At 39.8% G+C, this 26,408-nt stretch overlaps 1 protein-coding gene across 1 annotated transcript; it reads right to left on the bottom strand.

Annotated features, from left to right (window-relative positions):
• Positions 1 to 5,623: 5,623 nt before the first annotated feature.
• Positions 5,624 to 26,408, bottom strand: ago2 (argonaute RISC catalytic component 2). The gene is made up of 20 exons (XM_041809730.1): positions 26,182 to 26,408; positions 24,991 to 25,038; positions 22,395 to 22,575; positions 22,179 to 22,299; positions 21,879 to 22,060; positions 20,180 to 20,316; positions 19,958 to 20,092; positions 19,397 to 19,484; positions 18,855 to 19,002; positions 18,645 to 18,764; positions 16,328 to 16,450; positions 16,051 to 16,184; positions 13,869 to 14,053; positions 13,169 to 13,328; positions 12,981 to 13,071; positions 12,342 to 12,536; positions 12,067 to 12,201; positions 9,984 to 10,085; positions 8,783 to 8,982; positions 5,624 to 8,666 (listed from the first exon to the last, which is right to left on the bottom strand). Exons 1-20 carry the CDS (start codon positions 26,198 to 26,200, stop codon positions 8,558 to 8,560), a joined length of 2,613 nt encoding a protein of 870 aa, XP_041665664.1. The 5' UTR covers positions 26,201 to 26,408; the 3' UTR covers positions 5,624 to 8,557.

Below are 26,408 nucleotides of genomic sequence, written 5' to 3'. Positions count from 1 at the left end.
ACATGGCAGATAAAGGTAGGCAATAGATCCCGTAAAGTGGCTCTATCCAGACTGAAACCTAAATATTTTGACATTCTGCAGAAATAAAAAAAGAAAAACCTTGGAAATATTGTGACTTCCCTGCTGAATAAAAATAAAAAATGTTCATCGGGCGTTTAGAGGACAGACTGGCAAATTACCAACAACCAACACGCCAACGTTATTGCTGTACAAACGTTTCCCAACAAACCTTTCCACCACTACCGACATTCCTCAGTTACACCAACATTTAGTGGAATATACACACTGTCAGAGTAAAAACCAACGACTGTACGATAGCACATTCACTGGTATTGGATCTGATCATGATTAAAATCATAGATTATACTGTGCTTGTCGTCTTCAGTAAAATGACACAGTCACGACAAACAATGAAACACCCAATTAGAAAAATTTGGTCCCCTAAATGTAACCAACTAAAGCATCCAACCAGTCGTACATGATTACTTGGTTTTCCATTTATTAAGGTGTAAGGAAAGAACAGTGCGCTCTTACATGATATTGGCTTGTATTGGTTTGGTCACAACTATTTTTTTTTTTTATTATTATAAATTAGGGCTATAATTAGCTAGCACCTGACACTGCTCTGAGGTAGTTTTTCTTTTCTCTAAGTTGGTAAATAAAAAGCCAAGTCATGCCAAAGACTAGAAATGCTTTAAAAATACCCATGAGCCTTTAATGGTTTGATACGTGTAGATCAGTTGGATGGCATTGATTCGGTTTGGTCGGGTGAAGCCGGGTAACTCCACAGTCCATGTCAGATTTATTTAAGAACTAATTTTAACTCTTACAGTCCACTGACAGCAGCTACATCACTTACTGGTTCAGTCATCAGCGAGCATACCAATGATGACAATGCTAACATGCCAATGTTTTCAAGGCGAATTGTTTGCAAGTGAAGCTATTTTAGCTTAGCATGTGAGCATGCTAACGTAAATGCAAAGTATAGCCGAAGCCTTAGGCTGTGTCATTAGCTTTTCTTTACTTCTGTTAGTGGTCAGAAATCAATGCATTTAATAAACAAACGAAAAGAGTCTGACCAATCATCAGCATTTTGTGCATTCATCAAGCGGTCTGGTTTGGTTCAGTATAGTTTGGCCAGTTTGGCACAGATCTTGTTAAAGTTTCCACTCCCAGTGTTCATCAGCATGACTCATAATGATGGAGATTTCAGCTCTTTTTAGGGATCTGGATCATTTGGCTTAGCTAGGAAACAAGAGCTGGTCTTTGAGATCACAAACAGCTCTCCTTTTGGTACCATGTTGGCTTTTTAAAGTATATTAAACTAAAGGTTGTAAACTGGCCTAGCATAAGGATCCAACACCACCTCCTCAAAAAATAACCAGAATCTAAATTTCTTACATTTTTCAATCATAACCAAAAATATTTCCTGTCAAATGGGGCACTTTTGACTCAAATGGGAGCCATCTCCTGCTGTTTGCTGGCTCTTAGATCTAGGGATGTGCAAGATTAGAAGGATAAACTCTTTAGGGTTGAATAGAGACGCTTGGTACCCTAACAGAAGAGTGCCACAGAAGTAGGATGGTACACATCACTTATTTTGGTACCTTAACCAACTTTTGACAGTTAAAATGCAAATCATTCTTTACCACACTTAACAGAACTGAACCAGACCCTTTGGTGGGAATGCAGCTGTTGCTAGGTAGATTTTCAGGAGGAAGTCATTAGATCACAACAGTCTTTGGTAGGGATGCACAGTATTATCAGAACGGTATTGTATCAGGAGATATAACCATTCCTGACGATGTTTACAACAGATATATCAGCTGTAAGCTTTGGCCTGTATCAGAGGTAAATATTGTCAATATGGACGAATTAGTTAGTGGTAGTAGTTTTGGGCTGGATGAACAGACTCAAGTCTTTTACTTTGTTCATCCTCATTCCTTAAGTTTTCAAATGGGTTTAAAGATTGAAGAACTAAATTTTAAATATCTGTATCAGACAGAATTAATTTATAAATATCGGATAATCAGATATCAGCAAAAATCAAACATTGTGCATCCGTTTGTCTCAGGACTGTTTGAGGAAAATTTTAGCCAAATCTATTGGAGAGTTTTTAAGATTCCGAGCTACAGACCAAAATGGTGAAAATATTTGACTCTTATCACCATCTGTACAGTTGCAGAGCTAGGATTGGCTCAAAGTATTAGCATAAAACCTCAACAACAGTCAAAATTTTGCTGCTGAAGGACATCTCAAAGACATTTCTTAAACTGCTTTAGGGGCGTCAGAACAAAGACGTCCAAAATGCAGCACAGCTTCAGGGTCAGTGTATTTTCTAACAAATTAATTTTTAATTTAAAATAAGAAATCCAAAATAAACAAACAAGCTGCTTCACAGTTATTGTATAGGAAGAGGAAAACAAAACGTGCCCTTTGCCCAGTCAGGCAGATCGTATTAAATTGGGAATCAAAAACAACAAAAACAAACAGTTTTCCATTTATCAAAAACAAGTGAAAAAAGAAAAAGGTTAATTTATCTCAGTGTTTTTGGGGTCTAATTAAAGAAAGGTCAAAGGATGTAACATTCTTTGTTTCACAACACCATCCTTCCCTTCTCTGATCAGAACATGAAAACAATAAAGCCTGCCCACTTTTAGACATGTCGAAAAATCCTAATTACAATTTTTATGCATAAACCAAGCTATCTAGCTACCTAGGTACTCATGACTATAAAACACATGATTCGCTTCAAAAACGGCGTTCAAAAACAGAAGGCAAAGCTTTAAAGACTGTGTACATGTTTCTTTACAGGGAGTAAAGGACTACGCATCCCACAATCCAGTATGATTCATTTTACCATACTATTATGTCCCTTTCTCCCCTCATTTAACCTAATGGTTGTGTTTACATTTTCAATGATAATGTAATATTTTGTGGTTTTCGTATTTATTGCTTCATACCCTGGTGGCATGCATCATCATGACCCCACCAATCAGAGATGTTGCTGTGAAACCTAAGGATTGTGGGTATTGTAGTAATTTTGGCTGAGATCCAGGAAATCATTTTTAAAACTAGGTTGATATCTTACAACTTTTGTCCTCTACAGTAGCATATGATCATTTCACACTCAGATAATTTATGGTGAGTCTAACTAGGAAACGTCTGATAATATGGCTAATGATAAAATCTGCCAAGGAGAAAATTAAAGGGATTTTTACTTCTGGAACCAGACTGTTGAGCCCTAGAAGAAAACAGAAAAAAAAAAAAAAAAGGAAAACAAAACCCTTTTTTTCCTTATTTAATATGTTCTGCCTGGGCCCAGGGCAGGTTTTCAATGTTTTGTTTTCCTATTTTTAAACAGTCATTGTGGGAACGGCTTGTTTCTTGATTATGGATTTCGTATTTTGAATTAAAAATCCACTGGCCATAAATTACACTGATCCTTCAGTCAGTGGACTTGAGTCTTTTGGTTCTTTTTCATTTTTGCCATCACCCAGTTAGAATTTGTACTCAATAATTCAGACTTGAATTATTTATATCTGCAGGGACTTGGCTGATAACGTGCCAGCATCACGTAGGTGCAGGTAGTTGGATGGACATTGGGGTGATAAAGAATGACGTCAAGGATAAAGTGATGTTTCAGAAAGGTTTATCTAAAAATAGGAACCGGAATATAATGCTGCTGAAGCCAGCTGAGTGCCTATTTTATTAAAAACCTGGAAAAAACAACTGCGCTGTCATACAATCACCAAAAGTACGGAACAAAAACAACCAAACAAAAATCTTAGCGTGTTAGCTTTCAAGTGGCACTGCGCTAACGAGTTAGCACTGAATTATGGGAGGATTTTCAGAATTTTACAGGACAAATCCGCAAGATCAGAAGACAGGAATACGTGACTGAGGGCTTAAGCAGAAGCCAAAAAATGAACAGCAAACATCACACACCAAAGCAACCATCATATATATATTTACACACACACACGCAGCTCTTATGTTACAGCAACTTACACAAGCGTGACGCCACAACGTAAAAGATGACGACGACTCTTTGCACCAGTGTGAAACGTTCGTCAACTACAACTACAGTAGCCAACATCCAGAGAAAGACCACTGTGGAGTCTGTTTAGACCTCTTGTAAATACGTGAAAAGTTGAACGATATCTGCGGTGATGTGGGCGATATCTAGACCCATGAAATATCAAAGAAGGAAACATAATACTTTCTGCAATTATTAAAGCCTATAAATAGAAGAAAACAAAAAGACAAGGCTGTACATGAGAAGCAAAAATGAGTATAAATGTACTGGATGGATAGCCTATACAATATTACAAACCACGCAGGCTCTAAGTACATTCATTGTTATTATTTGGAGCTAGGAAAATAGGTTCTACTCTACAAGAGGTTTCTTTATATCAGTTTCTCTACAAGAGACGGATGATAGGCAGAGGAGGAAAGTTACTTTACAAAGAATAAAATCCACGTCTGAAAATGGGCTTTAAATTCATCTCCACAGACACAAGTAAACAGACTGTTAGAAATGTTATCTCTGCCTTTTCCTGCTGGAAATTTAAAACAGAGATGCATGAAATAGATGAGGGAATTTTACTGATTTTAATTAGCCTATGATATGCCTTTTTAGTGAGCGGACCAGCCATTTCTAGAACATGCTTTTTCTTGGTTTTGGCTGCTTTAAAATATGCAGAAAAAAAGTCAAAGAGAGGGGAAGTATCCAAGAGAAAATTTTGTGTTAAAATCATTACCTGTGCAGGTGATTTGAGTTCCTAACCAAGCACTTCTGGCACCCTTAAACTCAAAGTAGCGCCACATTCATGCAGGCTGGTGTTTTCATTTTAAATCCATACACATTCTCGACTTAGCTCGCCGTGATGAAGCAGATTTCTGATATGTATAGTCTGGTGGTGTCTCACACATTAAGAGGCCTTTCTTTAAGCATTACTGACTCTATGCACACTTAGAATTCCTCACACGGCGCTTTGGCATCCACTTCTCCGCAGAAATCTGCAGGATCTCTTCAACATCTGTAGTTTTTTTTTTGTTTTGCATAAAGCACCTTTCTCTCCCACTTCCCTGTACAAAAGGCAACCACTCCACAAGTTTCACTCTTTCTTTAACATTAAAAAGGCAGAAGGATATTTCTCTAAGACAACATGCTGGTTGCACAGTTAGAATCGCGCCGATGTACTCTTGAAGCGGCTGCCTGTCTGCCAGCTGATAAACGCTCTTTTTTAGTGCAAAAACATCGTCGAATGTCTGAGTTTTTGTCTCCAGGGAAAAATGTAATGCCGTTGTGATCTGCTGTTTTAAGGTGCTGGTAAAGTTAACGTAAAGAAGCAGTAACGACAAGTAAAATCCACCTAATCAAACCATTATGAGCTTCAGCGCACTGTCTTTTAGGACACTCGATCACTTTCTGACACAATATGTTAAAACGATTTCAGAGGACATTCACATTTCCACACACAGACTTGACAACAGCTTCCATAGAACAACTTTTTTTCCGATCCAGTTGACTTGAAAAACATTTAATGCATGACTACGAATAAGATTGTGAAATTTATCTGATCGAAGGCCTGCTGAATCACATCAAACATGTTAAACATGGATTTCAGTGTGCTTTATTAATTGTCTTTGTTGGTTTTCAACTCAAAGGCGACTTTAACAGTCAGCACCACACGGGTACGTTTACAATTTCATCAAATAAAGGATTGATATGCACTCATCATACCTGATGTTGGCTTTGCATTCATTGTTAAACTGCTCAGGTGTTCAAATAAATTTCTTTTCACTGGTGCATAGAATAAAAGGAAAGAACGGAGGGAAAGCTGTGTGTGAATACAAACACACGTCAAGAATTTGGTCATACAGCTCAACGCTCAAAAGGAAAAAAAACCCAACACATTCTCTCTTTTCAGTTTGAATAAAACTATGGGAAAGAAATACACAACTACATCAACCGAGAAAGCGCGTCTAGCATCATGCACACAAAGCGTTTCAAACCTCTACTGTCAATGCAAGACTCCAAAAATGCCAATTCCGTAGATAGCAGGGGTAATTATGCAGAAATGGCCAGCGGTGTGATGTTACCATAACACTTAAACAGGTAACAAGAGGTAGAACACACGGCCATTTCCACACAATTACACCAGTGTCACGCCGTGTGGCTGAGCCTCCTGCCGCCATCACGTCTGTAGAGGTCGCACCGACGTTCTGCTATCAAAAAGTGCATCCAAATTTACACGTTGTGAGACCAGCACCGATAAGAACAATATTGACATCATAACAGTAAATATCAAGTACATGATTTGTTTTTTCAGAATGCCCCACAAACACAGTCAGTCGGATTTCTAGTTGCTTTACAGGTAATAATGAGTAAAAAGGGTAACACACAGAGGTCGTCGGAGGGAGAGAAACATCCTCGACGTGATGAAGAATCTTTTTTTTTTTACATGTAAAAAGCCTTGTTGACCAGTCCAGTGAGGATTTAAGGTGGTTTACAGTGCTAGCACCTAGAATCAAGATGTCCTTTTTTGTTTTTGTGCTTACGTGTCTTTTTTTTTTTTTTTTTTGAGTCATGTAAAAGTTTGTAATCTTGTTTGGCTAAGAAAGAATTGCGTGTTACAAAGGATACACCCAATTTTTCAGGCTATAAAATCTACACCATTACAAATGACCACATAAATACTTCATACCATTCATTAGAAAGGCATGAAGATGCTGAAAAAGCACTAAGAAACGCTACTAAATGCAACATGCTAAAAAACAATAACAAAACAAAAAAAACGCCCTGATTATCTACGTCTATAAATGACCCAAATTCATGTGAGAAACCCCCACTGCTAAATCTCTTGGTTAAAAATGATGCATAGTTAGAAAATGTAGACTACTCGCCTCCAATCAAGACTATGAGAACATTCGCCAGCTTAACTTAGTAGTAAAACTCATGAGGGATGTTAGGAAATGTCTAAAAATATTAATCAATAAGACTGGAACAGTCTTAGAAGGCAAGAGAGTATTTGCATTTAAAATCTGTATACAAATAAACAGTGTTAATTTAGACTACATGTGGGCCGGTTGTTTATGAAAAAATCTCTGTTATATTTTCAGCAGCCTCCACTGAAAGCTTATTCAAAATATACCTTATTACCAACATTACTCTATAGTATAAAGACTCACAAAAGTCATTTGCATAAAACCCAAGCTTTTGTGCCATGACTGCTCCCGATCCATGGAGCAAACACTATTTTTTGTTGTTTTTTTAAGGGACTCTTATCAGTTAAATGCTAAAATGTTGCAGCTTTGACTCCACTGTACCGAACAAGTATCCCCACTCTGACAAAAACACTGCAGAAAACACTATCCTGCTGCTATTTACAATAAAACATAAAAGAAAGGTTAATGTGTATAAAGGAGGAAATAAAACAAATATCACAAAATGCCTAAATGTCTAAAACATGAGTCAGCTACATGCATATTCATTACAAAATGATTGAAATTAAATTAGACTATAAAAACAAAAGGGGGAGAACAGATTTCATCAAGTCCCCCTCTATGTTGATTTCTACATCATGTGTCTTTTTATCAACACGGCTCAGAGTACATTAGAAAGGTGTCCTAGATGGGAACCAGTCCCAATACACTTTTTTTTGAATGGTGCAGCTCTTTACAGGAACAGGAGAGGCAGAAAGGATTAAAATGCTGAACACTAAAAGCCTCAAGAAGAAACTATCGAGGGTTGACAAGAACAAATCTGATCCTTTTGTGAATAATCACCAGATTTGGCATAAAATGGCCATCAGTGTCAATCAAGGAGAAATACTGAAAACCCAGCAAACTCTGGGTCACATAGTTTATAGCTTTTACACAGAAATGACGACAGAAACGTGGTCTCAAATGGCACTTTTCCTCACATAGTGCCCTATGTGACAAACCCCACTCAACCCTCGACGTGTTAAGTACTTAAGTCCTGATTGAAGTACCCATTCTGGTCAGTGCACTTTGCTTTGATTGGCTGATAAATAACGTTTGTCAGAGGAGTAAATTAATAGGCATATCAACATTGAACGGACCCCCTCTTCTTTTCATGAATTTGATCCTTCTCCTTTCAAGCACCGAGGCCCAAACGAACAACAGAGACAGGAGAAGGAGGGGAACTTCTGAATCAGAAACCCCCAAATGTAGTATTATACTGTCCCCTAGTTTGGAAATTATTTCTCTGTCAGTGTACATACTTTTGCTTCAAACATACTTCCCTACGACAAATAAAAAACACACTAAATGCACAACATGTGAGTAATAATACCTCTTCCAGCTCGAACCCCGAGAAATGGGGATTATTTTGCATGTTACAGTCAAACAGCTGGCTTTGTTTGGGGGAGCGGAGGGCTGATGTACAATTGTAGAGACACAGGTGACTGACAGGTCTTCATGTAAGGAGATCACCACTGTGATGCTATCTACAGCTGACAGAAGACAGCAAGGGGTAGTGTGTTTCATCAGTGGGGTCTCACCCACTCAAACCTGGGATTGCGTGCTCTCAGGCAAAGTACATGGTGCGTAGAGTGTCCTGGTGGATCTGGACAGCCTTCGCCAAGGCCTGTTGGTCCCGCCCGTTGCTCTGGCCTGATGTATGGCTCCCCTCAGCACTGAAATGACAATATCACTAAATTACAGGGCTGTTGAGGGCTTTTATGAGTGTCTTATGATGTTAGAATAACAAGAAAACAGACAAAAAAGCTTAAAAATTCCTCTTAGTTCATACCTGTCATGTTCTTTGTCCACCAAGTGATAGCGAGCCCGGAAAGCCACCAAATGGGCGTAGTAAGCTGGTGCTGGGATGGAGACCGACCGGGTGCAGCGCACATATGTGTGGCATAGCTGGTAGGTGAGGACCTGCAGTTCATCTGAGGAGAAGTGGTTGTCATCCCAGAGCACGTGGTAATGAGACGGTCGGCTGGTACCCTGCAAGAAGTGATGATGGATTATTATGACCTGTCTGTGTCTTTGAGGGGCCAAATACACAAACTGCACACTACAGTTGACTGAAGAGTCAACTAGGGCTAGGCGATAAATAAAGTTTTTAAATACATTGATATACAGTACTGTGCAGAACTTTAAGGCATGTTCGGGCAAAAGATTGAGGCTAAGATAAACCGTAGATGTGGCGAATAAACTCCCTGAGGGCATCATCTGGCAGGTGGAGGATTGGCACAACCCGTCGTGCTCTGGTTGTAGTTGCATATTACCAGGGGCTTGGAGAAAATATTCAGTTTAAAAATAAAGCCCACATCTTTAGGGTGGATGTGGTGAGTAAACACAGCCTAGGGTACTGCTCAGATGGGTAGTAGGGTTGCCATGATGTCCCAAGGACCTGAAAAATGCCAGCAGTCTGAGAGTATAACCAGGTGTGAAAAGGCCCAGATAAAGGGGTGCCGTCGAGCTTGACCTTGGCCACTGATCAAGGTCAAGCAGGAACTTTAGACATCTATTGCCAAAGCCACTGACATCTGTCCAGAGCACCTGGAAGTCAGACAGAGACCCAAGAGTCTGGACAGTGAGATAAGTCAACTCAAAGTCGAGGAGCAAGTCTGTAAAAACGAGTTTAAAGTTTCAGACGAACAGCAGAACAATATATTCCGTGGAGGGTGCCGAAAACAAGCTACAACAAAAGGTTCTCTAGCTCAACGACCATCCTCCACCATTTACAGAACTCCAAAGCCTTGCAGCCCTCTGCAATGAAACAATTCCTACATGCTTCTTTAACCAGAGCGGTGCCTTATGAAAAAAAGCATGGTTGCTAGTTGCCATACAGCGCCAACTAGAGCAATTGGATGCAGTGCTTTAGCCACAGACTTCCCTTTACCACCCCCAATGGGAGTATCTTTGCACAGCACTGTGGATTTTAGAATTTAATTTTGTCCCAGTCAAACTATTCTTCTACACCTGGTTAATATAGTTCTTACCTGAATGCCAGCGTGACTGCAAAGGTAGAAGTCAAACTCTGATGGGTGAGTGATTTTGGTGTCCACTGTGGTGCCTGCGGGAATATTGCCGCTTTTGCCAACCTGCAGAAATCAAAACAAAAATGCTTCAGTGCTTTAAGTCAGACATATTTCATGGGAATGACCATGCTTGAAGGTGTTGATTCTCAATTATTCAAAGCTTCTAAAAGGAGTGTTTTTGATTTTAATGAAATAGACAGAGTAATTTGACACCTATATATGAACAACAGAAGCAAAAAATCCTGTTATTGACAGGACTACCTCTAGTTATACATTTTTAAAGGTGGAGACTGCCTCCACCTGTTGGTAAGATAAAATTATTAACTGCAGACTTTCAGATTTTCCACAAATAATGCTCTCAGTAAGTGAAGTGTTGCAAGAATGTTGGGGAATAAAAGCTACCAGTTACTCTGCAAAACATTGAGATTCACTACACAATAACTTTATTATTAGACGGCTCTGCATTAAATAAATTGGTTTTAATCTGTTACTTCTGAGATAAATCTGTTTTACCATACATGTTGAAATGTTCCTCTTAAAGCTTAAACAACATTTTCAGTATAAACACTAAAACCTTTTCCAATGCATCTCTCTCCAAAACAGCTGGACAGAGATGACTTGTCATTATAGCCAGTTATAAGAAAACTGACAGCCATGGTTAACTTTACATGTGAACTCACAAGTCTGAGGAAAAGCATGTTGGCTAAAAATTTAATTTTCTGCAAGGGAATACCTGATGTGGGAACTTTCTGATTTTTCTTTGGAATCTAGCACCAACTCATTGATGTTAATGTTTATTTTGTTTTCTATTTTGTTTTTTCCTGACACTATGAGTTTTCTCATGTTAATTTATGCAGGGTTTAACTGTGTTCAACAGAAGGTAAACTCATTTTCACCAGCAGCAAGGAAGTGGTCATCAAGGATTAGACAGTGCTGTCACTGTCATGCTGATGTAAATGGTCCACTACAAATACAAATCCACATATGGTCTGGCATCTGACAGTGGCAGGGCATCAGCTGTGTCCAGCTTCTATCCCACTTTGTTATTGGGAAAAAATGGCTACTGAAAAGGTATTTGATTCAGGAAACAGCAATGCTACGACAGAGCTACTGAAAAAATGTAGCCCAACTACTAATGCTGCAGTTTATAGTACCAATATTGCCTGACACTTTGAAATAAATCCTTTAAAAGACTGATAAAGGAAAGCTGTATGAGTTTTTGTTTATTTTTAATTACTGCTTGCACAACAAGAGGACAAATTCAGCAAAGTGATGAGAAGTGCAGCTATAACCACAGGGTGCTAACACTGCAAAAATGAAGGCTCTTCACAGAGCTTTAAAAACATTACAGAAACTAGGGATGCACAATATTACTAATGCAATGTCGGCAGAGGTGGATAAAGTAGCAGACTATTTTACTCATGTAAAAATAGATACTTTGCTTAAAATGTGTCTTAAGTAGAAGCAGAAGTACTGGTCTATAAATCTACCCAAGAAAAAGTAAGTAATTTAAAGTTTACTCTAAGTATTGAGTACTGAGTAGCTATTTTTGATATCCAAGCGGCTTTTACAATGAAATATGATCTTTACTTAATGTGCAGTAGCTACAAGAGAAAATGGATCTCCAACTACGTTTTTTTTATTCTAAGCTGTGACATACAGGGTGGGATAATTCTCTAGCAATGTGCTTCTTTTATCTTTCTTTTTTTTAAAAGATTATTTCTGGGGCTTTTGCATTTAACTGATAATACAGCTGAAGACGGACAGGAAACATGGGGAGAGAGTGGAGGAAGACATGCACAGAGACAGGGAATTGATCCCATTACCACCTGCTCTACTAGCTGAGCTGAACTATAATTTTAAACCCATGTTATGTCATTAATAAAGGTGCAATTATAGCAGAATACCTACCCCTTTTGTTTCCATTTTTATCTACATAGTATGTGATGGTCAATATACTCTTCTCAAAACAAGAGAACATACATAAATGAAGCTTACAAACACAAGTGTAAATAACCGACTCTACTAATGACACAGTACTCACTCGCTCGTTTCTATCCATGCAGAATAACCTTGTGTGGTGTCTCTTCTGAACCACCACAAAAGTGATACCAGGCTGGTAGTCCTTCTCGAGTTTGATGCAAGCCTCGCGGATCGCCAACAGCTCATGCTGAAGGACCTGCATGTTTTCAAGTCACAAAATATTCACGATCAGCTGGTTTATGCTTGCACAGATCATGTCAAAAGGCTGTTGAGCTACCCTAATGTGTAATCCTTTGCATACATTAATTCAAATATATGAAAACAGTAGTAGTTCACCTGGTTGAATTGGCCCTCAGAGATGCCATCACGGTAGTAGATGATTCTTGTGGGTTTGAAGCGGGTGGATTTGTAGAACTGGATGAGCAGCTCCCTCACCATGGCGGCCAGGTCCTGGATAATGTCCTGACGGTGCTGCTGCACTCGCACTGTGGCACAATATCGGCTTGGATGGGCATCCATGCTACCGACAACCTTTGCAGGAAATAATTATAAACACAATTTAAATAAAGATCAACTACTACGGTAGAAAACATCTGAAGAGCATACATATGCTGCTGCAATTGTATCACATACTTCTGTAACTGTTGAGGCTTGATATGTTTGCTATCAAGTTCTTATTTTTGCTTTAAGCAGCCCAAGGCAACATTTAATTTCTCCACCAACCCCTCTGCAGCTATATCTGGTAGCAGCTTAGATTTAGGTCGGCAGCACATGCTATTTTTTTTACTGCGATTGCATGCCTTTGGGGGTTGTTGGGAGCAGCTGAGTCTCAGCCTCACAATAAAAGTTGCAGCCATAAAACCAGAACAATGAGTTTAAAGAAGCTTTCGGGCTGCATTGATGGTAGGTGATTCTAGGGCTTATATTACTCCCGGCTGTGTGAAGTTAAATCTTCACAGTGGGACAGCTACTTACAGCAGCGATTGAAGGCTTTTTGCCATCTCCTGCAGGAGGGTGAGTCACATCTGCACCGAGGAAGATCACTGGTTGCTGGAACACCAACGGCCTGGACAAAAATATAGATATGGGTGAGATGCAGCTATAAAAAGTTACATTTGCATTTTTCTATATGTGTCACATTCATGAATTTCATCACTACGAACCTGCCCTGTGGGAGGAGGATGTTATTGACGCCGCCCAGCTTGACGTTGATCTTCAGACAGAGGTTGGAGAGAGTCTGAGGTGTTGTCTTTTGAACGTTCTTCACCTGCACACACTGTGTGGCCATGCCAAGTACTGTATCCCCGACACGTTTCACCTCAGCTGCAAAGCACACAAGAACAAGAAGAAGAGAAATGCATTAAAACTGATCATGCAAGTTACTAACGTTCCTGCCATAGTGCATCACATCGGGCTCACAAAAGTACAGAGACATCAGACATTTTAGTCAGGAGGTTTGTTCTGGCTAAACACTTAAAGTCCAATCCATCTGCCTTATTGATAAACTATTAAACCTTAATGTGGTAATCATTAAATGAGACATGATTCCTGATGTTTACATGACAAATCGAGCTGAATCAGAGAAAACAACTTCTCTGACTCTTGTAGTGTTTCTTACAGCAGTGTTGGAGGCTGTAATAGTTTTTTCAGTACAAAGTTCATAACCCTCACTAACAGAACAAATTCTCACTGATTTAAGAGGTGTTTGCGATTTGCATAATGTTTCTTTTTTTAATTACTAAAACCCTCAGACTCTAATTTCACACTGTCAAATCCCTGTTTTTAAGGGTTACATCAAACTGACTTTTACCACATGAAATGAGTCTTACTCCATGAGTAGCAGATTGTAAGTGGATCCCTCACCGTAAACAGGGGTCTTCCCCGGTAGGATGACGACCACCAGCTGGAGGCCCTGGTAGGTGTACTTGAGGTGTCTGAACATGGGCTCCACGCTGTCTGCTCCCTGGGCATATTTACAGAAACAAGGCTGACCCTGGATGGGCATCCCTGCATCCCTTGAGATTTTCCTCAGCTGATCAGTGAATGCTCTGAGAGACAAGAGGAACATGTTAATTCATACCTGAAGGAGGCTGAGGTTATCGCAACAGAAATAAGCAGAAATCTTCTAGTGAAATGATATGAAGTTACACAGCTAACCATGGAGCTAACAGAACATCCATGCTACCCGTCAAGCATTAATAAAACAATAAATTCAACCAAGTTTTCCACATCTAATCACTGGCATCAAACATGAGGAAAGCTTGAAATATGTGTGTAATCCTTGCAAAACCAAAGTAAATGATTGGCACGTCTGTGCAAACGGAGCATGCACCCAATCAACCCTGCAGAGCTTATCCACCTCAGTGCTCAGGAGAGAGAAATTTATAAACATGCAAAAAAAGGCTGCAATGGCAGAAGGGGTATGATTTTAATAAGATGACTATGCTGTTTTTATGCTTACAGCTCACAAGCTGAATGCATCTGCATGTTTGTGGAATTCTATTATAGCAGTGCATTTCAGGACATACAGATGAAGTCGAAATTATTCGCCACACCTATGAAAATGACATTTTCTATAAGTTTCCCAAATGCTGTTAAACAGAGCAATGAAATTTGTAACACAGCTTTTCCTATTCTCCCAGTTTTATTATGGATGCTTTACATCATTTTACTTTACACACAGAATTACACAGAATTATTTCACAAAATCCAAAAACTACCAGAGTCTGTATTATAAGCCATCTTTAGAAGAGACCCTTTTCTTTGAGCCATAGCACAAAACACTGTTGTGCAATGATGTGCTTTAACTTTGTAATGCTCAAAGTCTTTAAAATCAAGTTCAAATTGAAGGTTATCTTCAAATTTAAACAGAACAAGCTTCAAATAAGGGTTTGAGCTGTCACTGGAGAAACAACAGAAAGAGCAGAACAACAACAGAAATCTGTTTAGACTTTAAGAGAAAAAAAACAGTTGATGCTCACAAAGCAAGAATACAAAGTTATCACAGCACTTCCACATGTCAAGAACTGGAGCGAGAACAATCATCAAGAAATCCAAAGAGAGCCACACAAGGCCTGGCAGAGGTTGGGAGAAAAAGAAAACTCGTGACAGAGGTGTCTAGGCCCCAGCGAAAACTGCTAAGACACTAGTGAAGGACTTAGCCAGGAATCTTAGTCTCAAAGAAGACCATCACTGGAGACCTGCGCAGGAATGGACCAAGGAAAAGTCCACTTCTGCAGAAGAGACACCTTGAAGCCAGACTGAAGTCTGCTGAGGACAACTTAGAGAAAGATTCTGATACTGGAAGCGTGTCCTTTGGTCAGACGAAACCAAACTAGAGCTCTTTGGCCAATGAGACATTGGTGATGTTTGAAGAAAGGAGGATATGTGAAGATTTTGAAAGAAAACCTCAAGCAGCAAACTGGGTTTGGGACTAGCTTTATCTTCCAAAACAAAAAATACCTAAAACATACGTGGCTCCTGGTGAAGAACTACCTCCAGAAGACCAAAGAGAACGTTATTGACTGGCCTGACCAAAGCCCTGACTTAAATCCCACTGAAAATCTGTGGGGTGAACTGAAGTCCAAGGTCCATGCCAAAAGACCATCAAATCTGGAGGAAGTTGAGAGATTGGCCAAAGAAGAATGGGCTGGGACTCCTCAGGAGACGAGTCTGAGACTTGTTGAGAACTACAACAAACAACTGCAGGCTGTTATCCAGCAAAAAGGAGACACAACTGACTATTAGCATCAGGGGGATCATCATTTAGACCCTGGTTGTTTTTTAGGTTTACGTGAAATAATTTTGTTTGTGTGTAAAGTAAAATAATATCAGCATCCAAAATAAACCTAGGGTATTTTCAAAGGCTGGGTTAAATATCCCTTGCTCTGTTCAACAGCACTTGGTAAAATAATGAAATTTTAATAGAGAGGCAAACAATTTTGTTTTCATCTGCATGCTATGCCAGCAGCAGATTCATTGTGAACACTAACAGGCTCCAGATACCATGAAATACATTTGGACTACACTGGGTGTTTCCCCTTACTTGAGCAGGAGTTCAGTGCACTGTCTCTGTGGTGCGAAGCAGGCGATGGCCCAAACTTTGATCTCAATGCCAGTGTGAAACTGCTTGTTCCTCATGTCCCAGACCCCCTGGATTGGTGTGGCTATTGCTTTGTTCTGAAAGTGCAACAGGAACAGCCTAGTTAATGCTACTCAATTAACAGAACGTGAATTTAAAAAAAATCAAAATGTACTAGTAAATAAGTTCTGCTTTAGCAATTTAAGGCCACAGTCAACACATGTAAACCACCTTCACTTACCCTGCCTCCGTAAAGAATAGAAGGTGCTTGTAGGACTCGGCCGTTTACTTCTGTCATCTCATCCCTCACCATCACTCCAAACTCACGAACGTAAGGGTCAGTGTTGAAGTTGGCACTCCGCATCTTAAAAAAACAAAGCAGTGAACGTGTCAGCCCAAAACTTGACACAGCTTGCCTATTGTTAATGATTTATGTTTTTATATGATTTGGGAACATGTTTGAACTTGTCTTCAGTTGTTTCTGTTAATGAACAATGTAAAAAGCCATCAATGAATGTGAATAGACTTGATTTTATTTAGCCTTATTTTATCAGGATTCAGAATACCACCGTGAATCCACAAAGAGTCTACAGTAAATGCAAATTAGGACTGACTGAGAAATACGGCAGGTCCACAGTGTAGAGGGCTCACAACTGCAGCAGCCAATCAGTAAACACAGCTGAGCCTTTGCTGAGTGTCACAGAAAACTTGGCAGCTTGGGCAGAAACCTTTTTCTTATCTCACCTAAACAGTCAAGCTAAAGCTCCTTTTTTTCAATAAACAAGAAACAGACTGTAGTAGCCACCGCATCCGGATACATTTTTACGCCACAACAATTTCTATAAAGGTTTGTTTTTGTTATGCCCCTATCAATTTCTTTTATTTCCTGAATCCTGAGAGCTAACAGATTACTGAACCATTGTGTTAGCAACAGAAACACAACTGTCAAACAGACAAATGGCCGGAGGAAACTCTTGTTTCTAACCTGCTCATTTAACAAGCCTGGCAGAAACTAGTAAGCTAATGCTTTTATATCATTATCATTGGTGCCTTTTTCAGCACTGGCTCATTTGAGGTCCAAACTCTTAAGGTCAAGGTTGTGACGTTTTTTTGGAATCTTGCAAGCAAAATGTACGATTAATGAAGCTATAATATTTTCTATTTTTCTTCTGAGTTGTTGCAGATACAGTGTCATCATGTGGAAATCCTGGATTTTACAGTTGTTCAGTAAATTGTATTTTCAGCCTCAGAAATAACCTCGCAGTGGCAATCAGGAAGCACTTAGCTAGTTTGTTCCAGATACTCACTGCACACCTTCCAACATTTTTTCCTGGGTGAGCCGAGTTTTGCTGCTTCAGGGTCTGTGCAGAAGTCATGTTAGCTGTAATTTCGCTGTCAGTGATTACATTTTTAAAAAAGAGGACGGACAATTCTGAAGACTGGCTGTCATTTTGACTGAGGATGACCCTGCATGCCGGCACACTCACACAGACAGAAAACAGACCTTTTCTTTTTGCACATACGGTCCACCATTATTAGATCGATTTGAAAGGCAGATTGCTCTTGTAGTCTGTAGGCTCTGTTACTGCATTTGCTGTTGTAGATTTCTTATTACGCATTGCTACGTGTCAAACTTTGTGCAGAATTTTAAGCGGTTAGTCGTTGCTCAAACTGTAGGCATTAACGGTGACTTTAAATATTAATTTAAGAAATTGTTTTTAAGAATTATTTTGTGCACATCTGTGGAGGGGTGCTGCAAAGAATTATCAGCACACAGGGGCTAAGACCATACGCAGCTGTTTCTATAAAAATAATTTATATGCAGTTTACCTCATTACAAAATAAGTGACAGTCTCGTGCAGAGAAAAAATGATGAGAGCAGGTGGTTAATGCTCTGTAGAATTATGAGACAGGGAACCTTTCACAGATCAGAGGTCTGACTTCATAAATGATGCTTTACCAAAATAATGTCTGTTCTTTACTTTGTCTTCATTATATTTAAAACAGGAGTTAAATAAGTTGGAGGCTGTCAGCTGCTCCATGTGTGGAAACCGAGGCATTGTGCAATGGACTTAAGTTGTGCAGAGCAAACGTCTTTTCACATACGTTGCTTGAGCGTCCTGTAATTGTCAGAAATCCTGCAAACCAGACGAAAATGTGCGCGGCTCCAAAGTGCAATTTGACGGCTAGCAAACAAGTCTACCAACCGAACATTTCCAGGTCTACCACTGCTGCTAATGCCAGGACAGGATTCCTGACAAGGTTTTCGTGTTTTCTTGGTAATGTTTGCACATGCCGATGTACAGGCCATGCCAAAACTACTGAGGGAGGCTGAAGTCAACTTTTCTAACCTTGGATCGATAAAAGTTGGTGAGAAGTGCTCTGAAATTGAGGCTGTGGGCTCTGGCAGCACAAAAAGTGCCATCCATGATCACAGGCTCTTATGGTCTTTATTGCTCACATTATTGCCATTATATTGGTTTTCAATTTTGTGTTTGCACTACAAAAACATCCTTGCCCATGTTGTAGTAAGGTGCAACTTACTTTCAGTGACTTACCAGTTTACTGATCTCATCCTGACGGTCTGGTGCTGATCGAGCTGTGGCACGGATCATAGTGGAGGTCTGATTGTCAGTCAGCTTTTTGATGCAGCGCTGTCCTGCCACTATGTTACACACCTGAGGTGAATACACGACAAACACCAGGTGAGAAAAACTTCTGATGATCTTACAAGAACCAGCTAAGTAGAATCTGCTGGTGATGCTTACCTCAAGAGGTAGGTAGGTGTGCTTCTGCTCCTGTCCCACTTGTAGACATGGAAGGTGGGGGTATCTCAGAATGAGCTTGTATTTGTCTTTGAAGTACTGTGCTACTGTGCATTCAATAGTTTGGCCATTTTCCTGCTGCAGGGGGAACCTGAGGGAAAAAATCCTTGTCAAAGCTGCAGCAATTTCCTGTCAAAGTGACTTGAGAGGACTCATCTTCAAAGCTGATCATTGCACACCATTTAGAAGGCTGAGAGATCAAGCTCAGCACTCAGTTAAATTGTCATTGGATCAAAAATAGGCATCGGCAGAAACACAGCTGACTGCTGTCACAATTTTAAGCATAATCGAGAAAAGTCAAACGGAGCACAAAATAATTGTCTATATATAGAAATGGAGAAGGCCTTCAGTATGGATTATATTGACATGTAGCTAAATAATCAATGTAACAACACTTCTTTTGTATCTTCACTGCAAATTAAGAGGCGAGTGACAGAAAAAATGATGTAAAATGGCAGCAGATTTAAAAAAGAAAGCAATCATACGTTTGGTGGCTGGCTGGTCTTCTGGTCACGTTGCAAACTCTGTACTTCCTCTTCATCTGCCCACAGTGAGTGATCTCCACCTTCAGGCCTAAAGGCAGGAACAATCAGAGAAGTTATACTAGAAACATACAAAATAAAAATGACATCAACTACATCTCTTAACATGTAGAAAATGACAAATGAATATTTTTCAAAATAAAACTCCAGCAGTTTTAAAATATCAATATATGGCAGTAAAATTCGTCTGTTTTCAGATAAATAAAATACTACATTGATCCTGAAGGATCATTGTGCAACCAATTTACCTCTAGCTAGCTTGTTTAAACAGTCCATAGTAATTCACTGAAATAGGGCATATCTTCATCTACAGTGGCGGAGGCTGATATAAATCGATTCTCCTACTGAGCGTGTATACCGGGACGAGGAAAGTAGTCCAATCAAATGGCCTAATCAAGCTCTAACTGTAGATAAGCGTTACCGTGCATGAAATGTACTGATTGAAAAAAACAAAGCACATAAAGAGCTACAAGTCTCCAGCTTCCACTGCTGAGCTTCACTTACCTTTGATTTCTTTTGTGAATTTCACTCGCTGAGAGTCTGTTAAGGGCTTCTGTTGTTCTTCGATGCTTTTGAAATCCAAAACCTCACACATAAACTCGATTACAGGCTGGGCTTTGTAGAACGCTGTGGCTGAAACTGCAAACACCAGCACACAAATAATGAGGTCAAACATGAAGAAACACACAAATTCATACAAGTTGTCGAAAATGGGCAAGATATTACCATCAATGTTGAGCATCATCTTCCAGAGAGAAGGCCTGACAGACTGGTGGAAACCAAACCAAACCTCTCTACCTCCACCGAGGGGGTTCGAACATCCCTCTGAGGGGGTGAAGAAAGAGCGGCCCACTGGGGTATACCTGTGACACAAGACAGTCCACCATTTAATCTAATTCAGTGCTTCCCAAACTGGGTAGCAAGGTACATCAGAGAAGTCTACAAGTGCATCTGAAAAAATTACAATATTATGTAAATGTTCATTTTTTTCCCTGTGATTTAATTCAAGAAGTGAAACTTCCAGATAAGGTTTATAATATCTAGGTTTATAATAGAGTAATGTTGATATTCTGGGAAATTCTACCCATTAATGCACCCAGTACTTGGTCTGGCTCCTTTCACATAAATTCCTGCATCAATCTGACATGGCATGGAGCCAATCAGTCTGTGGCACTGCTGGAGTGTTAGGAAGCCCAGGTTGCTCTGATAGCAGCCTTCAGCTCATCTGGATTGTTGAGTCTGGTATCTCATCTTCCTCTTGACATTTCTCCAGAGATTCTCTACGGGGTTCAGGTCAGACCAGTTGGCTAGCCAATCAAACACAGTAACACCATGGTCAGTAAACCAGTTTCTGATAGTTTTGGCTTCACTGTGGGCAGGTGCCAAGTCCTGCTGGAAAAGGAAATCAATATCTCTAAAGGTCTCTAAAATCTCCTAGTAGATGTCTGACAGCACTGACTCTGGACTTGATAGACAATCCAGTCCTTGTGAAGCTCCCCTAGGTTCTTGAATCTGCTTTGTTTGACAATCCTCTGAAGACTGAGCTCATGGCTCGTGGCTTACCCGTCTTGTGGAGGGTGACAATAATTGTCTTCTAGAGGACTGTCAAGTCAGCAATCTTCCCATGATTGTGGTTGCGTGTGCTGAACCAGGGTGAGACAATGAAGGTTCAGGAAACCTTTGTGCAAATTGGACTTTTCCTCAATATTCTAATATTTTGAGATTGTGTATTTTTGCTTTTCGTGTGCTGTGGGGATGTAATCATCAAGACTAAAACAAAAAAGTCTTGAAATATTTCCTTTTGAATGAGATGAATCTAGAATATATTTACTTTTTGAATTAAATAACAGCAAAAATGAACTTTTTCCATGATATTCTAATTTTTGAGATGCACTAAAAGGTGGGAATTTGTACAACCCTCTTGTAAATCCACATAGCACAAATCCTGCATTTTATAAGCTTTAGTGGAACAAAAAACTATTTCACACAATCGATGACAAGGTTACTGACTCATCACAAAAAAATGTATACTAGTAACCCAATCTGTAGCTGAAAGCATGCTTAGGAAATTAAATACAGGGAAAACAGGTTGTACAAAGCTTTTGTATCATGCCATGTTTAGTCTACTTTCCATGTTAGATTGTCCTTGTTTAGAATTTATTTCTAATTAAGAGATTTATCAGCAGAGAGCAAAAGATTATTGTGACGTTATTTCTTAGAGTATCTTTAAATACTTTACAAATCTGTGCAACTTGTGGGTTATGTAAGTTTTTCAGTTATGCTCCAGATATTTTTTCAGTTTGAACAAGATTATGCAAACAACCAGCTGCCCCCTGTCACCCGACAATCTTCCCGTGTTTTGCACAGCCTGTATTGTAATGATGTCATTTCTTTCTGCGCACATACGTATCGATTAAAAACTCACCTCATAGAGGGCAAGTGTCTCATGACCACATCCAGGGCTTGGACGGTCTCAAAGGGGACGCTGGGTAGCCGTCCTGACAGAGCTTCGTGCAGAGCTTGCAGGCTGACGCAGGACACCCACTTGATGGAGACTTTGAAGCTGCGGTCTTTGCCTTCACCAGGAATGGTTACCTCAAGCTCCACCTGGGAGACAGATGGAGAAACAAGCTGAGGCAAGGCTGTAGTGTTTTAACTTTTTTGATTGATATATTAATGCATTTTCTAAAAAGACTGAAATTGTGGTCGTAGAAAAACAACATACTTTGTCCCTGCCTATAGGTAGGGGCATGGCAGTGTAGAGATTCTTCCTCCCATCATACACCGGCTTTCGATCACCAAAGATTTGTGTTTTAAAGTGCTGGACCATGTGCTCCACAATTTCTCTGAGAGTAAAATGAAACAAACAAGTAAGAAATTTACTGCAGCCATTCAAATGTACATGCAATGAGCAGATGATGACACATTAACAAGTACACACCGGTTTACCCTCCTGGGGCATTTCTCAGGCTTGATGTCGATGTCATAATGGTAGACCTCCAGTTTGGGGATTTCCATCTCAAAGAAGTTGGCCTGGAGCTTGATTGTCCTGCCCATGGTGCCAAAGTCTGGCCGTGATGGAGGCTTGAACACATATTCTGGCACTGGGGAAGATGGGGGTTCTGAAACAGGGGGTTGAGATGAAGGAATAAGCCAAAAAATATAATTAGGATCTGATTACACAGACAGTACAAAATGTCCCAAGATTTCAAAGCGCCAAATGCAACCTTTTTACACATTACATAAAAGCTAATTTTCGCACACAGATCTGGACAGAGTCACTTCCAATTAATGAGTTTTAAATGTTCCTCACTGGTAATAGCAGAAAAAAAAGTTTGCTTTCCTCCTAAGTCAAAAACATTCATGCGATTGTCAAATAAGGCAAAGGCACAGAAGTGTTTTTTTTAAATGTCCACCTCAGCAAAAATGCCAGATAATGTGAAGTATAAGAACAGTTTACAGTGTTTCTGGACTGCTTGATCAAGCTCATCAAAAGGTAGGCCGGCCCCCTGCATGAAGTAGGTCATCTAACTTTATTTAACACAATAATACGGGATAACCTTAAATGTTCTTAGTTTACATTTTTTAGTCTATTTTCATACTAAATTTCTTAGGCTGCAAGCATTTCAGACCAAAACCTTTTTCAAGCCTTGTAAAGTAAATATATGTCATTCCCACTGAACGGTTCGGTTTGGTATGGCACGGTAAGCATTTAATTGCATTTCTATTATCAAAAGTTGGAAAGAGTCCCACATAACTGACCTGTACCATCCTACTTTTTTGGCACCCTTTCATTCCAATTACCAATCTGTCCTCAAATGGCAGCCATAGACACACTGCAGTTTGCTGGAAAGATTTCCCACGCAACATTGGTAATAAACACAAACACAGATCCTGCCATGTGTAAATATCCCATGGATTAAGAAAGAATATTATCTGGACAATATTTTTAATCAACCATGTCATGGGTGACCTCAGAGGTGCAGACTTTCCTGACGATTGTCAGTGAAGAGTTGTGGAGGGAATTGGACGGCACTGTGGGGCACAACAAAGCGTTCCAGCTGGTGCTGTAGCCTTGCCATCTGGCTTACAACGACAACCACCAAATGAGGGTACTGGTGTCTGTGGAAATGCAAGCTATTTTTGGGGTTTACCATACCAAACCATACTCAACCAAACCGGACCACCTGCAGCTATATTGTTGTGGGACTAATGGGACGTTTTGTGATGCGTAAAAGATAGATGAATAACTCAGCATGCAACATTGTAGACCTGCAACAGATTTAAATTTTAATTTCTACTTTACAGTTGAATGTCACTATTAAATCCATATCAGGACCTCTTTCCTACAGATATCTTATGGACAAGTCTAATTTTTGTTTTAGTAAAACATAAGACATCACAGTTGCATTGTTTCAGGTGATATAGATTATTGAATAAATCTGAAGTAAGTCATGAGTAGAGAATGAAACTACATTTTTACTGATGTCCAACATGCTGATATTTACAAATTCATTTTGGCCGATACCAACGTATAAATGTAGTTTACACGTAAGGCTTCAGTCCTAAAAAACACTTAAAAGTTTAAGGATGAAAACAGAAACAAACTTAAGTCTCTAAAACACGCTATAAGTTTAAAGGACTGAGGATGAACAAAGAAAAAAACTTAAAACTATTGTCAGTCAGTTGGTCCTGCCATAAACTCCACTGGCTTTTTCATACACATGGCGGACATTTAAAGCTGATACACTGGTTGTAATTATCAGCAGATATGACTCTCATATCATGCTGATAATATCATGCATCCCCAGAATTAAATCTGTCATTATTGCACCTGCAGCATCAAGCTTTATTAGTCCCACAGTCATCTAACACTACTGCTAAGTTCACTGTTGTTGCTCAACCAGGATCACAGCTCACTTCACACGTGGAAACATATTCCAGATGAATAATTTAGGAAAGTAGTGAGCTTGTGGGATTTGTGGCATCAATGAGCCAAACAAAACCTTAATATCCACCTATCCATCTGTATTCCACCCATCACAGCTTCAAATAAGACATCATTTTCCCCTTTTTCTACTCTTGAAGATCCTGATCAGCTCTGATCATCTTTAGACATTTGGAAATTACAGCGAGACTGTCAGAGCAGTCTCTCCATGCCCGCTTGAGCCTTATCTTTATGTTCCAGGTTGGTTTATTCAAAGAGAATAACACCCATAAAACTGAGTCATGCATACATTTAACTACCTTTAATGTGCACAACAGGACTGCCATTAAGTGCATAAAAAGTAAATGACCGTTTTGAGGGATTATGTGTTCTTTAGAGTTTCACATACAGTGCTAAATCATCTGTGCCCTAGTTCCTGTGCTACTTCATTATTCAGTCAGAAGGTTGAATTGTATTTCAAGTGGGATCACACTGTGATAGGGTGAGGATGCATAAAAAGCATGATGTTGCCACTAACACAGGGACAATACAGCTGCTAGTTTAAGGTTTATAAAAGGTTTACAAGCCCAAATATGGAGTTAAAACTTACCAGAGCTCGCTGACCCAGAGGAACGGGGTCCCTCAAGCATCTCAGAGGCTAAAGAGGACAAAAATGACACTCATTACCATGCCCTGCAGCTTATACACATAGTGGGGAGGATTTAATATAGATGAAGCATTGCACTGAAACACGGTTTTCATCTTCAAAAAGTTCACATGAATAATTTCATGGAGCCAAATCCCCCAAGTATAGAGTATTAGTCATAAACATCCTCCTAAGTTTTTCCTCTCTTATCGCGTCCAGAACCGTCGTCCACCACCAAGGACAACTCTTTCAAAAGCCTTATCAAGAGGCCCACAGAGGGAGTCCTGCAAGCTGGCAATCTAGCTCTGCTGAAGCCACCCTTTCTTGTGGAAATATCCCAAAGGTTCACTACAAAACTACCCGCAGCTACAGAAATAACAGCCCCCTGTAACGAAACCTACCCGTAACTAAATATGAAGGAGGACGAATATTTCAGATGCTCTAGAAAAAGACAGCCTCACATATGAAGTGGGGGTTAAATAAGTCGAGCTGCACTAGTAACATAACGACTAATTGGTAAATAAAACCAACTGTTACACTGAGCCTTCAAACTTCATAACAAACCTCGTTAACCTTTGAGCGTTCAATGTCACAAAGTGCGTCCCTCATTGTCAGATTACTTTAATAGTATCTAAAGAAGTACAAAAATGATAAAATGGCATAATTTACCTAATTAAGTCGGATACTTCCATCGTGGCTATGATTCGAGATGCGATTAGATAGCATGGTCGGCCGTTTTAACTTTGTACTCGCTGTTCAATTTGCACATCCTCACAGCAATATTCTGCTTTTCTGCAGTTACACCATTTAAAAGGAAAATAAACTCAAAACCATCTAACTTCCTCTGATTTGTAAGGTAGCTCACCACCAAGTTCGAGTTATCGCTGAAGCTAACTTGGCTAGCTAACAGCAGCTTCTTGTTGTTGCACGCTAGCTAAGCTAAGCTCGCTCTACTACTAATGCCTCCACTTAGACTGGGACGAGATGTTCTTGATCAAACGATTTTTACTCTTATGATAAATCAATAAATGGAACAAGAACTGAGTCTGTGCTTCGACAATAGCCCCACGCAATGAAGCACCAAAATGCTGCAATTAGTGTTATTTTTGCTAGCCGCATCACTTAGCAGATGCTAATGTTAGCTGTGCCACTTACCTCCAGCAGAGGAATACATTTTGTCGACTTTTTAAGCGTGTGTCGTGGACGTACGAATACTCCACTTATTTTGGCCAAATTCCACCGAAACTCATACGTGGTCGAAAAGTATGCGTGTGAACAAGAGCAACAGATGAAGCCCAGTTCAGAAATAAAGATATTTAGTTAGCCAAGTGGTAAATATTTGGAGTGTCTCATCCTCGGCACGGCCCCATCCCCCCAACACA

The sequence above is a fragment of the Cheilinus undulatus genome, linkage group 16 (genome assembly GCF_018320785.1).
Source record: "Cheilinus undulatus linkage group 16, ASM1832078v1, whole genome shotgun sequence".
Taxonomy (NCBI): Eukaryota; Metazoa; Chordata; class Actinopteri; order Labriformes; family Labridae; genus Cheilinus; species Cheilinus undulatus.
Note: the sequence above shows the minus strand (reverse complement) of the source record. Positions and strands in the feature narration are given on the sequence as shown.